Source organism: Bombyx mandarina, chromosome 22, assembly GCF_030267445.1.
Source record: "Bombyx mandarina strain Sakado chromosome 22, ASM3026744v2".
In the NCBI taxonomy this organism is placed as follows: Eukaryota; Metazoa; Arthropoda; class Insecta; order Lepidoptera; family Bombycidae; genus Bombyx; species Bombyx mandarina.
The window spans coordinates 10,700,271-10,715,240 of NC_143228.1; the positions used below are offsets into that span (position 1 = coordinate 10,700,271).

The 14,970-nt window shown below is 36.3% G+C and overlaps 1 protein-coding gene across 8 annotated transcripts in view; it reads right to left on the reverse strand.

The window, feature by feature from the left end:
- The window catches only part of Zasp66 (PDZ_signaling and DUF4749 domain-containing protein Zasp66), a 30,583-nt gene that overhangs the window by 2,098 nt on the left and 13,515 nt on the right, over positions 1–14,970 (reverse strand). For 3 of the 8 annotated variants that reach the window (XM_089737133.1, XM_089737132.1, XM_028184805.2), the window contains 7 exons: positions 14,841–14,927; positions 13,477–13,648; positions 3,338–3,484; positions 2,006–2,053; positions 1,461–1,549; positions 691–729; positions 4–139 (listed from right to left, as the gene is read on the reverse strand). In XM_089737133.1, the coding sequence (XP_089593259.1) occupies positions 4–139; positions 691–729; positions 1,461–1,549; positions 2,006–2,053; positions 3,338–3,484; positions 13,477–13,648; positions 14,841–14,927 (718 nt within the window). The remainder of the gene's footprint in view (positions 1–3; positions 140–690; positions 730–1,460; positions 1,550–2,005; positions 2,054–3,337; positions 3,485–13,476; positions 13,649–14,840; positions 14,928–14,970) is intronic. The other 5 variants (XM_089737136.1, XM_028184810.2, XM_028184811.2 and 2 more) reach the window with 4 other exon arrangements.

Here is a 14,970-nt window from a genome sequence, read left to right on the forward strand (position 1 = left end):
TACCTTGCTGGTCGGCGCTGTGAAGACCTTGGTGGCGACGGGCGCGGAGAGCTCGGTGGCGGCGTCGGGCAGGCCGTCCTCCTGCAGCGCGCGGTACGTCTCGGACTTGGCGGGGTCGTACTGCGCGGCCGGCCTGGGGCTGCGGTGCGGTGGCGGGCGCGGACGCGGACGAGGGCAGGTTAGTATTTAGTCGGTTAGCGGGCGCGACGCAATCATAACGACAGAAAACATTAGACTCGACACCGCAGGACGTTTAGTTAGCGGGGGACGCGGAAGCGGTTAATGCACGCGTTTACACGTTTAGTCGTGTTTGTGTTTGAGGAAGGACAGGTCGATAAAAATACTAACATTAATCATGTAGAATAAGTCTTAAACTTAATTATTTTTTTGATAAATAAATCGATTACTTTATTAATTTAAACTTATGAACTATTAATTTTTTTTTGTGAAATAAACACCGTTCCATAGCGCGTTCGTTGTTTTAGCGCGTCTGCGGAGCGGGTTCTAGATCTTCTGCTAACAGATCGACGACGTGTTCATGCTCGTAAAAAGACACAGATAGCTTGGCGTGAAACAGATAAATAGTTTGCAAGATTCGAAAGATAGCGTAATAAATTGATAAAAGCATTAATGCGTCAATAAGGATGTGCGTCGACTGTTGCATTGTGGCGTTTCTAGTAAAAGACTTGCCTCTTGACAACGTGCGGCCGTCCGTAATGGCCGTTAGTTCTAAATGACCAAACAAACACTTTATTATTGGCTGAATGTTTACTCCATGATTCGAACAATGTACGGTGTGCTTAGTGCGAGTTTCTTAACGTTCTCGATAGGGTAAAAGTTAAGCCAATTTTGTATGCAGTTGGAACAGCGCCCCTAGCGGCAAACGTACACAAACAATCCCATTCCATACAAATATCAGCTCACTTTTACGCTATCGGGAACGTTAAAAAACTCGCACTAAGCACACAGTTAATATAATCTGTGTGACGACGAATCCAATGTTTTGCAGAATCACCTTTATTAGCGTATTGCGATAAAGCTTAGGATTTTTCTTTTTGGAATTTTGTATTTACAGTAAATATTGTCCATACAGAATCGGGTCCAATTGGAATATTTTCATGGATCCGACCGCTTAGTCTGGCATACGTCCATGTTGTTAAAACCCAGTGCCAAGAAATGTGCGACCTTACAGACTGACTGACACGCTGAGACTATAATATACTTGACATTGGAGTTTGTGGGAAAACATGTACAGCTTCAGTTTTCGGATACCATTATGTGTATCAAGAGTTCGTTTTTTTTTATTGTCCTTGTAGGCAGACGAGCATACGGCCCACCTGATGGTGAGTGGTTACCGTCGCCCATGGACTTCAGTAATGCCAGGGGCAGAGCCAAGCCTCTGCCTACCGAAACCGTTTGCTCGGAACGTAAGCTCATAAATAAATATTTGTGATACTCACGGCAGAGGCGAAGTTTGCTGCCTGATAGAGTTTGCAATGTTCTGTTCCGAGTATAGATTGATTGGAGAGTTGAATTGCTTGTGCAACACCTGGAAACAATGTTATTATGAGACGATTTACTAATGATTAGCTCCTTGGAAGATAGTTTAGAAACAATGAGAAATTCATTAAAAACTGCTTACATGTATGGAGCAATTAGATTTCGGCGGCTAAATTAAGTGTTAGCTGAATGAAACATTGAGTTCAAACATTCAAACATTCTCGAAATTCAAGGCGGTGAAGATCCGAAATAGATATGTGCCGTCATTTAGAAGCGCAATCATATTATATATGAAAATGTATGTAACGACATGCTCTCGACACCATCTCGCGGAGTATTTAAAGTGGTTTTAACATCGAATACAACTTAAGGACCAGATTAATACAAATATAGATGAAATAATAATAATAATAATAGCCGAATGAAGTGACGACCGGCTTCGTAAAAGAAGTTTGTAACGGTACATGCTCGAAGCTGATTTTATCAAACATTTTGATGAAACAACCTTAGGTGCCTCTTCGCCAACCACTCGCTGCAGCACCGACTCTGCCACCTGAGTTTTTTTCAAAAATATCACATGTATACTGCCCTTAAATCAAGTTTACAAAACAAATAATGAACCCAATAAATCTTAGTTATTAATACGCTTTTTATTAGCTTCAGACGTATGTATGTTTGTAACGGAATCTTTGAACATGATTTTGACCCCCTTCAAAACGTCAGATTAACTCGAAATTTGGTATACTTATTAAGGACCGATAACAATATTTAAAAAAAAAAGAAAAAAATATTGAAAAAATTGAAATTCAATTAAAAAATGAAAAATAAATAATAGTTTGAAAAAACAAAAAAAATATCAAAAAAATTTTGTTGGATTTTCTATAAAACGCGTATTTTGTTACTTTTTTAAATATTCATAACTCTAAGACTGGACAGTGGAACTAGTTAGCAACATCAATGTGAGGGTAAATGATTTTGACGTTAAAAAAATAACTGCCTACAGCTGTTTGGCACGGTTTCAAACGAATTAGTATTCGTTAATGTATATGTATGTTCTTGAAGAAGAAAAAAACTTTTTTTGTTTTGTGAAGTCCTCTATAGATTATGATCATTGCATATATCACAGGATTTTACTTTGGTGAAACTTCGCGATTTTCGGTTCTGCACATGATGAGAACGAAAAAAAACCCCACATTTCGATAGAGATGTTGCATTTAAAACTAACTCGTAAATAGTGGATTGTGTGCCGTTATATTAAAATGTTGTATTGTTAGTGATGTATCTGTGCAAAATAACTACTAGTGTATGGATTATAATATGTGCTTGTGAGCTCAATCAAAATGAATCCTTTATAAGCGAAAAGAAAGCTGCTAAGATGGCTGTACATTAAATCACCACAGCATTTATCAATAAGTACATTATGGTAATATATATTATTTTACAGTTCAAAATATCGATTTAATCTATTTGAAAGTAATTTTTATTCATTAATATTATAACTGATTGTTCTGAAAGTTAAAGTGGGTGGTAAACAGTATTGTAATCCCGCATGACTAGGATCGCGTGCTTCGCCCATTTGTCCTGGTGAAACTAGCAAGGTCTCCGGGTCATCAGTGATACTTCCTTCCAAAAAAAGGTTTGAATCATGTCTCCCATCTAAAGGCTAAAGGTCGCTCATATTGGTACACTGGTATGGCATTCACATTGGTACATTAATATCCTCAACCACTTAATATAGGTGGGCCATCAGCTCATTTACACGTCTATGCAGTAAATAACATAAAAAGTTAACGATTACATTGAAATAATATAAATTTTACTTAGTCTTTGAACGTACCTTTTGTTTCATAAGGGTATCACGGTAGTCGTGGTTAGGAGGTGCCCTCATTGCTGGGTTGGGGTGATGACGCAGGTAACTCTCTGTGGGGCCAGGCTCCCTTCGGACCTTAGCTCCCGGGAGCACGAGAGGAGTGGTGCGGTACGGCTGTTGACAAACACAGAAGTAAACTAAACTTTTTCATTTAAAGCAAAAAAAAATAACATTCTTGTTTTTCATGCATCGGCTATATTTGCGAAGCACCTGCATTTAAACAATTTTATGCTTTTGACTAAAAAGATTTTTTGATTGAAAAATCCTTATTGTCCACGACAACTATAGAGTGCGATTCGTCTTCCGTTGCAATATGATTAAAGTAAATGTGTGATTAATCTCCAGTTTTCATCTGTTTAACTTTATCATTCATTGCATTGGAATACCGAGAGGCATTATCTTGAATTTTCTTTTACTACACTCGTAAATTAGAAGGTTACCCGCTATAAACTATGGTTAGGCTTCGCTTAACACCGCATGGGAATTGGAGCTTTTCAGCCTTTGTGAATAATAATGACAATAATAGAATAAATAATAATAAGCAGATAATGCCCCTAAATTAAAAAAATCGAATAATAATTGACATGACCAATGATGGAACGTTTTTAAGGAGATCGCCAGTACTTTAAACATATGGCTGCACAGTAAAGGTTTCAAATAAAGTATTATAATAAACTGACTTAAATTATTGTAACCGTGGTCTGTTATTTGCTTGATCTACTAATAGAATATATCTAAATAAGTTTAATCTTTTAAACCATTTTCTTAAAATATTCAGAACGTAACCTTTGGAAATCTTGAATGTATATTTACTCAATTACACTTGAATGTATTCGCTTAAGCGAAACTATCGCATTATCAAACAGATTACAGAGACTTTCCGATTGTTCGCTGGTATTTTAATAATAATTGTTGTTTTCGTTTTTATTCAATTATATGTATTTTTTAACTTTGAATTTTAATTTCGATTTGTCCACCGATTTGTACAAAGATAAAATTAGATATCTGAGGTTAGCTGTCCGGATAAAAATGTCGATAAACTTGTATTTCGGAATATTGTAGCGAAATATATACGTTGGTTGGATAGAGCAGACGTTAGGTATTCGACAGAAATAATATTAAGGGTCGCAGTTTGTCACCAAACTATTAGTCAAACCACTCAAGCAATTAAGACACTCGAATTTCGTCAGCAAAATTTCGGGTCAAGGCGATTTTCTAAAGTCCGAATTGATAGAATTAACATTCAAAACTTGGACATTGACATGTAAATTGAACTAAGCTTTATCTTATTTTGTTGAGTAAAGTTGTTGATTAGGCATTACATTGGATGAGGAGGAGGACTGTTTGTTAATCGTGAGGATCAATATTTTAATTTCACTTATTTCGAATAATTATGAAGGCACTGATTTTGTGGAACGTAGATAATTTCAACACCGAATTTGTACAGACATTTGTATCAAGATTAGCTTTTAAACAACAGGAATGAAAAGGGAGATCGAGCTTGAAGTTTGAAAATAAAGTTTTTCTTGGTGTTGGGTCAAGAGCGCTATTTGATCATGAAAATCAGCCAAATGTTTCTCGCGGAACGTGCTATGTACATTGCGTCGTAAAACAACAGTAAATTTAAAACAACGATTTTATTGCTATTGTTAACAACTGACTACGTACGTTTGTGTTGCTGAGAATTGCCATGACTAATCTATTCAATAATAAGTTAGCAAAATCTTTTCTATAAATATTTTTTCTGTGCGTATGTGGTAAGCCTAAAATTTTATCTATCAATATATTTAAAGTACAAAGTGTAACTTTTTTAATTATTTCGTGAAAACATCTTTACTTGAATATCCTTTTTGGGCTTTTGATGGACAAACTAGCTCTAGGCCTATCTGGAGTTAAATAGTTACGGACTCCTTCAGTGGCATCAAAGTCTTAACGCCGCCACTCAGCGACTCCCATTTGTATTGTAGTCGGCGAAGTCCTATTTGTATTGTATTACTGGTATGCATCTTTCAAATCGGAATGTATATCGGCTTCGCAGCAGAAATAGGTAGGAAACGGTATGGTATGGTAAGATACCTGTCTGTGCCTTCGTTTTCTTCGCGTTACTTTTGCCCATTTCATCTTCAATGCACGATGCCTTTCCATCATGGAAGTTGTTCATGAAAACTTATTGGCTATGTATGTATGTATGTATGTATTTAAATACAATAATCTCTATTCGCTCGCAAGATCCAGTCTAATTCATTTGGTCATAGTCATTTCATATTTCCATTCGGAGTTTGAGTTGTTTAGTATATTGACAACTCGTGTGATTGCAAATCAAAAAAGGAATTAAAACCAGAAGCATAAGGGATGAAAAGGGCAAATTATTGAATGCATTTTAAGTTAACCTTACGCATCAAGGTGTTTAACGGTATTCAAGTATTGTTGTCTATGAGCATCTGCTGCCACCATGTAAGATTTTTTTATTTATCAATGTAGTTAAATAAATTATGAAATGAACGAATCATATTCATTTTTTTAATGTAGCACGCAAAGAAAAGACGTAACGCAACTGAGATATTTTTAAATATCCAATGTTGCAATTGGGTTATCATTTGTGCGCTGCTTTATTCCGTTCTTCGAATTTAGGCCACAGAATGGAAACTTTTTTCGTTTCTAAACATTTACGATAGACACTGTTGTAAAACAAAGTCATATTTTGTCAATTATAAACAGTATTCACTGATGGCTTGTAATAAGGTCTCTCTGAGGAATTGTTCGAGATGATACCGGCATTTCGTTTTTACCATCGCACCGCCCGCCACCGGAGTAGAGTTCACCCATACTACCTGGAGCCACTGCGGTCATCCACAGTGCGTTTCCAAAGATCTTTTTTGCCACGTACCATCCGGCTATGGAATGAGCTCCCCGGTGTTTCCCGGCTCAATGGTGTTTCCCGAGCGCTATGACATGTCCTTCTTCAAACGAGGCTTGTGGAGAGTATTAAGCGGTAGGCAGCGGCTTGGCTCTGCCCCTGGTATTGCTGAAGTCCATGGGCGACGGTAACCACTCACCATCAGGTGGACCGTATGCTCGTCTGCCTACAAGGGCAATAAAAAAAAATCGAAAAAAAAAGCATTTTATTTGCGTCTGTTTACAATACGTCAACTAAGTATTTGGACGGTGACGCAACGTTCATCCGCTTCCAATAATAATTTGCAAATAAGAATTTCTCGTGTTCTTCACACGTTAATGGCTAACTCATTAATTTCCAAATAGTTTAGTTTAAAACGTTTTGATTTGATTTTATTGAGAAAATGCGAGAGTTACGACCAATTTAAGGTTTTGATTGGGAAATTAGAGCATATGTTTTAGAAATCAATCATTTTTTATTAAGAGATAATTGATTTTACAGATTGGGTATTTAAAGGTACATCCACAGCGCAAGAAATCTTATCTTATACCTTTAAACGAGCAATTCTTGTATATAATCTGAATCTCGGAAACGGCTCCAACGATTTTCATAAAATTTAGTATAGGTACAGGGGATTTCGGGGGCGATAAATCGATCTAGCTACGATTTATTTTCAGAAAATGTCGTTTTATTCGTGTTTTCAATAATAAACTCTTCCCGACATCTATTGGCGAATAATAATACTATTTTTCTTAATTGAGGGCAACTAACTGCTTTAAAGACACAACAAGATGGCGATATCAAAAAAAAAACCGAGCGCGGCTCGGTCATCATCTAGTTGCTGATAAATAAAGAAAAAAACAAGAGTACGCATTCATAAATTGACCAAAGCTACGCAAAATAGTAATTCTATTTATTAAACATCTTAATCATTATTCAATGATGATGCATCATACAATTAGTTTAGTTATTTATTCCGGTGGAATTAATCACATCGACGTCCAATAACAGTGGCCATATCGATGACGCTTTTGTTCGCATTACAATGTGCACGTACAATGAGATCAATATAATTTGATGCATGATTAATCTGCTATTACGGCCGAATATCTTGGCAAGTTTGCATTACATCCATACACGTTATCCACGCCGAAAAATCATGTGGGTGTAAAAATTTTAGCGGTGTGACATTGATGCGAAAATAGCTGTCGGGCTGGCGATTGTATATCATGAAGATGTGGTATGATCAATAAGAGCAATAATAATTCTAGTATATTATTATTGGAGCATTGGTTGAGTTCTCTTTCAAGGAATTGAGAACCGAAACGATTAGTTTTATAATTTTCGTTTAATGTTAAAAGGAAGATAATAATTATATTAATGACGTCTTATGCAATTAAATAACCAATTGTTGAAAACCAATTTTCAAATAAAAAAACGTTTGGCGGTTTGGCAAAGTAATGTTCCTAGAATATTATTACTTAAAATCAAATCCAATATTACTACTAACCCTCGAAACAGACCAACCAAAAACATTTTAAAATATAATCAAAAAACAATAATTTAATCTTGAGTACAATTAGGTAATCTGTTTGCTGTAATATAACTACTGAAGCGAGGGATCATAAGTCCATGGATGAACCATAGATAACATATTGCAATGTGTGCTTTTCTTCTTTAAGCGAGGCATATAAATTTAGCAAGTAATGAATACAAAAACTAGTGGATTGGACATTATGACCCAGAAAGCACAGAGGAAATGATTTACAGTGGTTTTCGTAAGAGAGATGTGAGATGAAAATAGATTAGAGTATTCGAGAGTTTCCAGACCAAATAATTATAATGTAATTGTAATATGGTACCGGATAAATCAGAAAATATATTTATGCTCAATAATTGAGGGATTGTTTCGCGCCATAATTAAAATAACTCAAAATACTGAGTAATGGTTAATCTTTTGTTTATTTTATAAATTGAAAGGCCATAGTATAACACTAAGATATTATGTATGTGTTCTTCCGGAAGCTATATTATTTTATTACTTACAAACAATTTTCAGGAAAATTACATCGTTAATATGACGAGTTATTACATCACATATTTTGTAACACTACGCGCGGCTCGAGTGTTCCAAAATTAGAAAACTTTTCAATAACGAATTTCTTCAACTCATTCTCACATTTAACACTTAGTGTAATGTTAATAATTAGTATTTATGGCTTTTTAGTAAAAACAATATGTATTTATATATGGTAATAGTGGACATTATAAAGATGCAATGATTTCACAATGAGTGACACGCACCCAGTTGCTGACAACTTCTTCTTCAGGATGTTTAGGATCCTGGTATCCGTTCGGGAAGAAGTTGGGGTTGAGCGACATTGTTACACTTGTAGGTATGGACGTGTATCGAACAGAGAGCGATCGCGTACTGCGGCTCCAGTCGTTCCCTCGTCAGTAAACAACGCGATTTCAATGCATTCTATTTTGGAATTATGGCGGGAAAATAGGCGTCGTCGGAGTGGGCGAGAACCTTCTGAATAGTTACAGAGCCTTGCGCCACATAAGACATTTGTAATTTACTGCATCGAAACTAAAAATGTAAAATAAAATTTGCGAAATAACAAAATGAAGCATCTAAATATATAATATTCAGTAGAAAATACGCACTTTATTGAAATATGCGGGTTTTATTTAATAATGTTTCAGCGGTTCCATTCGATTTTATTTCAGCGTTTCATTCCAAAAATGATAATGGTAATGGAAGTAGTAGTTGCCACGGAGTGGAGGGAATGGAATGGAATGGAATGGAAAGTACTCTGGACATTCATGAGATAGATGACATAGGTACAATTTTCGAATGACTCTTTGGAATTGCGACCAATTCTCTATAAAAGGCCCATAGTAGTAGTAATAGTAGTAAACATCTTTTTTCCCTATTGCCCTCCATATTCCTAATTGAGTAGGTACTGGCGACACCAAAGTAGTGTTTTGGGCTCGTACTGGCATCATGTAGTCTGATTTGAAGCAGAGGAACACCGTTATAAAAGTGTTTTAGAGGTTTCGACCTCATTTTTCAAAGATGGTGCCATCATATACATGTTGTTAATTAGCTCTGATAATAGTTTAAGATCACTTGCCCATCTAGACCCATCTAGAATGTTCTTTGATAATGGTGATTGGATGCAACAACGTGATATTCTTTTAAAAACATCCGGCACCTCTGGGTCTAGTTTTTCTCTGTTTATATCGTACTTTATGCTCATGGTCTATGTGATGTGTGCAGAGGATTTTTAGAGATGATGGCGTCCTCTATTTTTAAAATTGTATTTATCACATGCCACTGAAGCAAAGTTCATGTTTTCCATTTAATTGAACTGTTACAAAGCCCGTTTCAAGTAATGCTTTCAGTAATTTGTTATCTGGCTCTTGAATGAACTATCCTTCTCTGTGTATTGAGGATTGCTATGACATATCTTCACGCACACAGAAAATCACCAATACTTTTATACCGTTAATGTCATAGAAGCTTCCCAACTGTTGGAACCGCTGCCTTATTCTTACTGAATATTATGAGCAGTTAATTTACTTAAAATTAGAAATCGTATCCATTGCATTGCAGTCAACAATATATTTGTTCCCAATACTTAGTTTCATTTTATATAATATTTACAGGAACTTTTTTGTTGCTGAGGACTAAAGACTAATAAATAAATTACAATAACGATTAACAAATAATAAGTCTCTTGCAGATTCTGTTTGTTTGCTTCGTATTTGCGTTGTAGCTTGCAATATTTTGTCGTGTGACATTGAGTTTGATCAGTTCTAATGTATTTGCAACGATATCATCTGTTGGTAATTTTAAACACATTCTGTTTTTAAATTTCAAATACAAATTTGTGATAATTAAAAACTATAGCCACATTGATATTATTAAAGTGACCTTATTCTGTTTTCGTAATATTATCTGCATTATACTTACTATCTACGTTTATTTTTCTGTAGTTATTCGTATTTTTTGGTTCAAATAACACGTTTTGTGGTTCAAATATAAGTTTTTAAAACGTATTAACATATTCTACACAGATCGGCAGGCGTATATTTCAAATAATATCGTTTTAAATTGGAATTTGTTCTATCCGTAGACAACGTATGCAGAGTTAGAAATAAAGCCACCGCAATCGTCTATTAATGCGATTCGTGATTCAGAATCTGCGCAAATTTAGACTCAGTCGAGAATGTTCTAAAACTTCGATGAATTATTACTGCATACCAACCGGTATACCCTATATAACGGAGCCTAATGTTGATAGTGTCGTCGGCCGTTCTAATTAATAATTGAATATCGTAAAGTTGGCATCGCTCCAAAATACGTCATGTTTCGATTTAGCTAGGTTCAGTTAACCTATTTCGCTGAAAACATCAAGGATTAGGCCGATAATACTGTACGAATGTACCGAGACCCCAAGGTTACCGCTAGAAATACTGACCTGTATACAGTATGGCCTATCAGAAAGTCTATAAAATCTAGAATAGACGTAATACTTATTCGTTTTACTTAGATTCAACGATATCTCAAACTACGAAAAGTTCTATCGGCTTCGACCAAATAATAGTTTTAGTCCTCTCCCAGGACTTCTGCTTCTTCTACTGATTGTTGCCAGATCATGTAGTTTTTAGAAGTTTTAGAAGCTTTTAGATTGAGAAAGTTACTACTGAGAATCACTTATATATTGCATCAAGAATCCTCAGTCTCAAAAACTCGTTTAAATGATGCCATATACTAATTATTTTTTCACGATTTATATTTTTATACAAAGTCCGTATCTTCAGTAACGTATGCTACAGCAAATTGTCATTATTATTAAACATATCGTTAAGAACGTTAATGTCCCTTTTCTAATTTTTATAACGTAAATATATCGTTGGAAAGAGGTCGGAAAAGAAACGTGACGAAACATAGGCCGGTTACGCTGGTAGCCGTCATTTGGCCTCTTACCAAATTAAATATGACGGCATATTAGTAGTTTGGGTCGCAGTTAGCCTGACGAATTGTTACATTGAACTGATTTGATGCGATATGCGTGTTCAATACATACACATGAACAAAAAGTACTATTGCAATCTATACAATATTCATTAGGTATAAGTTGTCTACAAAATGTGGCCAAGAATAACAGTTATAGTACATATTATTATAGTATACTAGTCGTACTCGTCCGCTTCACTGGGCATTTAAAATTAACAGTATTATTTATTGTCATTATTATTAGGGAGTTCAACACTTGTATAAATATTAGCCTATCCATTAAGTACATGTATTTTCTACATGGATACCAAGTTTCAAATCAATCGGATGGATGGTTCAGTAGTTATAACGGAACATCCGTAAAAACCACTGTAGATTTATATATTACTATAGAGTATAGATAGTAATTGAAGTTACATAGTAGATTTAGACTTGACTCTGGATGTGGTGGCTACGTAAATGTAGATTGCTACAGTCAAAAGAGCACTCGAATTCAATTGTTTTTTAATCGTAGTACCTGAAAAAGTTAATGAAAAAAAAACCCACATGGAATAGGTACCTCGGGTGAACAGAACAGAACTTTCCTTAGTTTATTAAGCAGGTATTTTTAACCAAATTGTGATGGGTGATGAAAAGATGATACTCACTAAGTACTACTCATGATAATCATTAAGTCACAGAAAAGTTATCTGTTTCATAGTCACTTCAATGAATTTTTTTTTAACTTTTTCAGGTTTTGCACATCAAGAATAGAGAGATAACTCTTGCGAATAATGTTGGAGAAGTTCTCAGAGAAACAATTTCGATTTGTCAATGGATCTTTAGCCAAAATTGGCTTTTTACTGGTGGTAGGACCTCTTGTGAGTTTGCGCGGGTGGGTACCACCACCCTGCCTATTTCTGCCGTGAAGCAGTAATGCGTTTCGGTTTGAAGGATGGGGCAGCCGTTGTAACTATACGTGAGACCTTAGAACTTATATCTCAAGGTGGGTGGCGCATTTACGTTGTGGATGTCTATGGGCTCCAGTAACCACTTAACACCAGGTGGGCTGTGAGCTCGTACACCCATGTAAGCAATAAAAAAAAAAATTTGGTACCTAATGAAAAAAACGTTCCTTGTAATAATAAAATACCTTGCTTAGACTTGGCGAGTCCTGTATCTAAGAGTTAAAATTATTATTAGAAAAGCAAAAATTATATTCCTCGACAGGGCCAGAATGTATAACTTTGATGAGACAATACTTTGATGAGATTTAATATTTAGGTACTTAAAGTGCGGTTTAATTTTTCAATATAATCCACATTAAAACTATTTTAAATTTATTCTCACATTTATTCTAGCCCAATCTTATATATATGTACATAAATCTCACAACTTCACTCCTCGCGTTCCCGCTAAAAAGTTTCAGATTTCTATATAAATTACTTCTTGACATTTACGTTTCTTTTCACATAGAAATAGCTTATAATATTGAGTAATGAGGTCTCTGGCAGCTTAGACCGATTTTTTGTGTGTAGGAGTAGTGTGAGCTAGATATAAAACGGTAGTTTACTGCGAGATTAAGTCGTAAAAGTAGTTTTAATTACGTCTACGACTCGCGAAATGCTAATATATTTAAGCCATTTCATACTTTAAGTCCCTAATAAAGTCCCTAAATCCCTAAAGTAACAGGGAAATCAAGTGTTGGAAAACATTAGGGATATAGACGAAACGTTTTAAATCGACTAATGCGGTTCCGAGATGTAAGACTTAGAAGTGTTGCTGGGAATCAAAAGGCGATATTAGTGCTTCTTCACTATTGGAGATTGACAGTCTGTTGAAAGTTCAATATGCTATTGGTTTTTTATTATTATTCCCATTGTAGGCAGACGAGCATACGGCCTACCTGATGGTGAGTGGTTACCATCGCCCATGGACTTCGGCAATGCCAGGGACAGAGCCAAGCCGCTGCCTACCGTGAATGTCCTTCGACACTAATTTTTTTCTCTACTTAATCGTTGGCAGCCTAAAGGCCATTCCAATTACGTGCGGTTTGGTAGACAAGCACACGGGGTTGAAGCTGGGATGGTTTACTAACACTAACCCTAGCAAGAGCAATGCTTCGCAGAATCTACCATCCGATCGGAATCACGACCCACTGAGAGACTTCGTGGGTACCTTTATATAATGCATACGACTGACCTGACTCTGAATAGACTCATCGATGGTCTCATCGGTGCGCGTGGAAGAAGGCGACAGCAGATAGGTTCTGTATTCGCCATCCAGTTGTGGCTGGAATTGCGAAGGTGGCACCGGTGTGCTGCGAGGCAGAGATTCCGGACCACGCCATGACGGAGGCAACGGGCTTGGAGTCCTGCCGCAAAAACAGACATTAAAGAAAGTCATTCATTTATTTATTTCCACATTGTAAATCAACAGCGTTACCGTAGATGCTTATTCTAGAAGTTGTTATAAACAATACAGATTACAACGGCAAATTGAAGACAGTGCATAATAATATGCTGTGCTATGCCAGCAACAGTTAACTTAACTTAATAAACTATTTTATTTAATCATAAACATTTAATTCCTGTTTTCTTATTTGACATTACTAATAAACAAAATAACCTTATTCATTAACAACCTTATTAATAACATCATATCAACAGAGTAAGTTAATTGTGAGTCGATGCATTTGTGTGTATTAGAGTGTGCATGTGTCATAATAATTCGTTTAGTGGTAAATTGTTTAAATGAATGGTAAATAAACTTTTATCCTCATTCTGTGGCAGTTGTATAAACATTAATAACATTTATGCAGGTGTCTCTAACATTGTGTTTTAGAAGAAAAAAACAAGAGATTATTTAAACAAGTATCTTATATCAATTGTAACGTATAAAACATGTACATATTATGTACAGAAACATGACAATGTATGGTAGTGATTTGGGGTGCAAAAGCGCAAAAGACTTTGATGTTTATATTTTCTATTTACTTTGTACATTATTGGTAAATGGCACATCAATCTCAATATCCGCGTCTCGGGTCTTTGTCTTTTTTTTTTATAGCTTAGATAGGCGGACGAGCTCACAGCCCACCTGGTGTTAAGTGGTTACTGGAGCCCATAGACATCCACAACGTAAATGCACCACCCACGTTGAGATATAAGTTCTAAGGTCTCAAGTAAGTTACAACGGCTGCCCCACCCTTCAAACCGAAACGAATTACTGCTTCACGGCAGAAATAGGCAGGGTGGTGGTACCCACCCGCGCGGACTTACAACTGGTCCTACCACCAGTAAAGTTCAGTGTCTAATGCTTCATACCTTGTCGTGAATAAGGAGGTAGCTATCAATGTTTACTTTTTTTTTCCTACCTAAGCTGATAGCCTTGGGAGGCTATTTCAGCGTAAACTTTACTAGTAGGTGAGCTCACGGGGCTCAAACCTGACGACGCTGCTAACACGAACCCTAGTAAGAGCCGTGCTTCGCAGAATCTAACACTGGATCGGACACGCGACCCACTGAGAAGATCCGGCGAGAAACTCAGTGGGCTAAAATGTTTACCTGAATGGTGTGGCGCTTGCGTTGGGTATGGGCGAACGTGGCGCTAGTGGCGTGCCTGAACCTCTCAGTCCTTCGCGTTCCACGTCCCTAAGACATCACAACATGCTTGAACATGATCTAGACACACTAC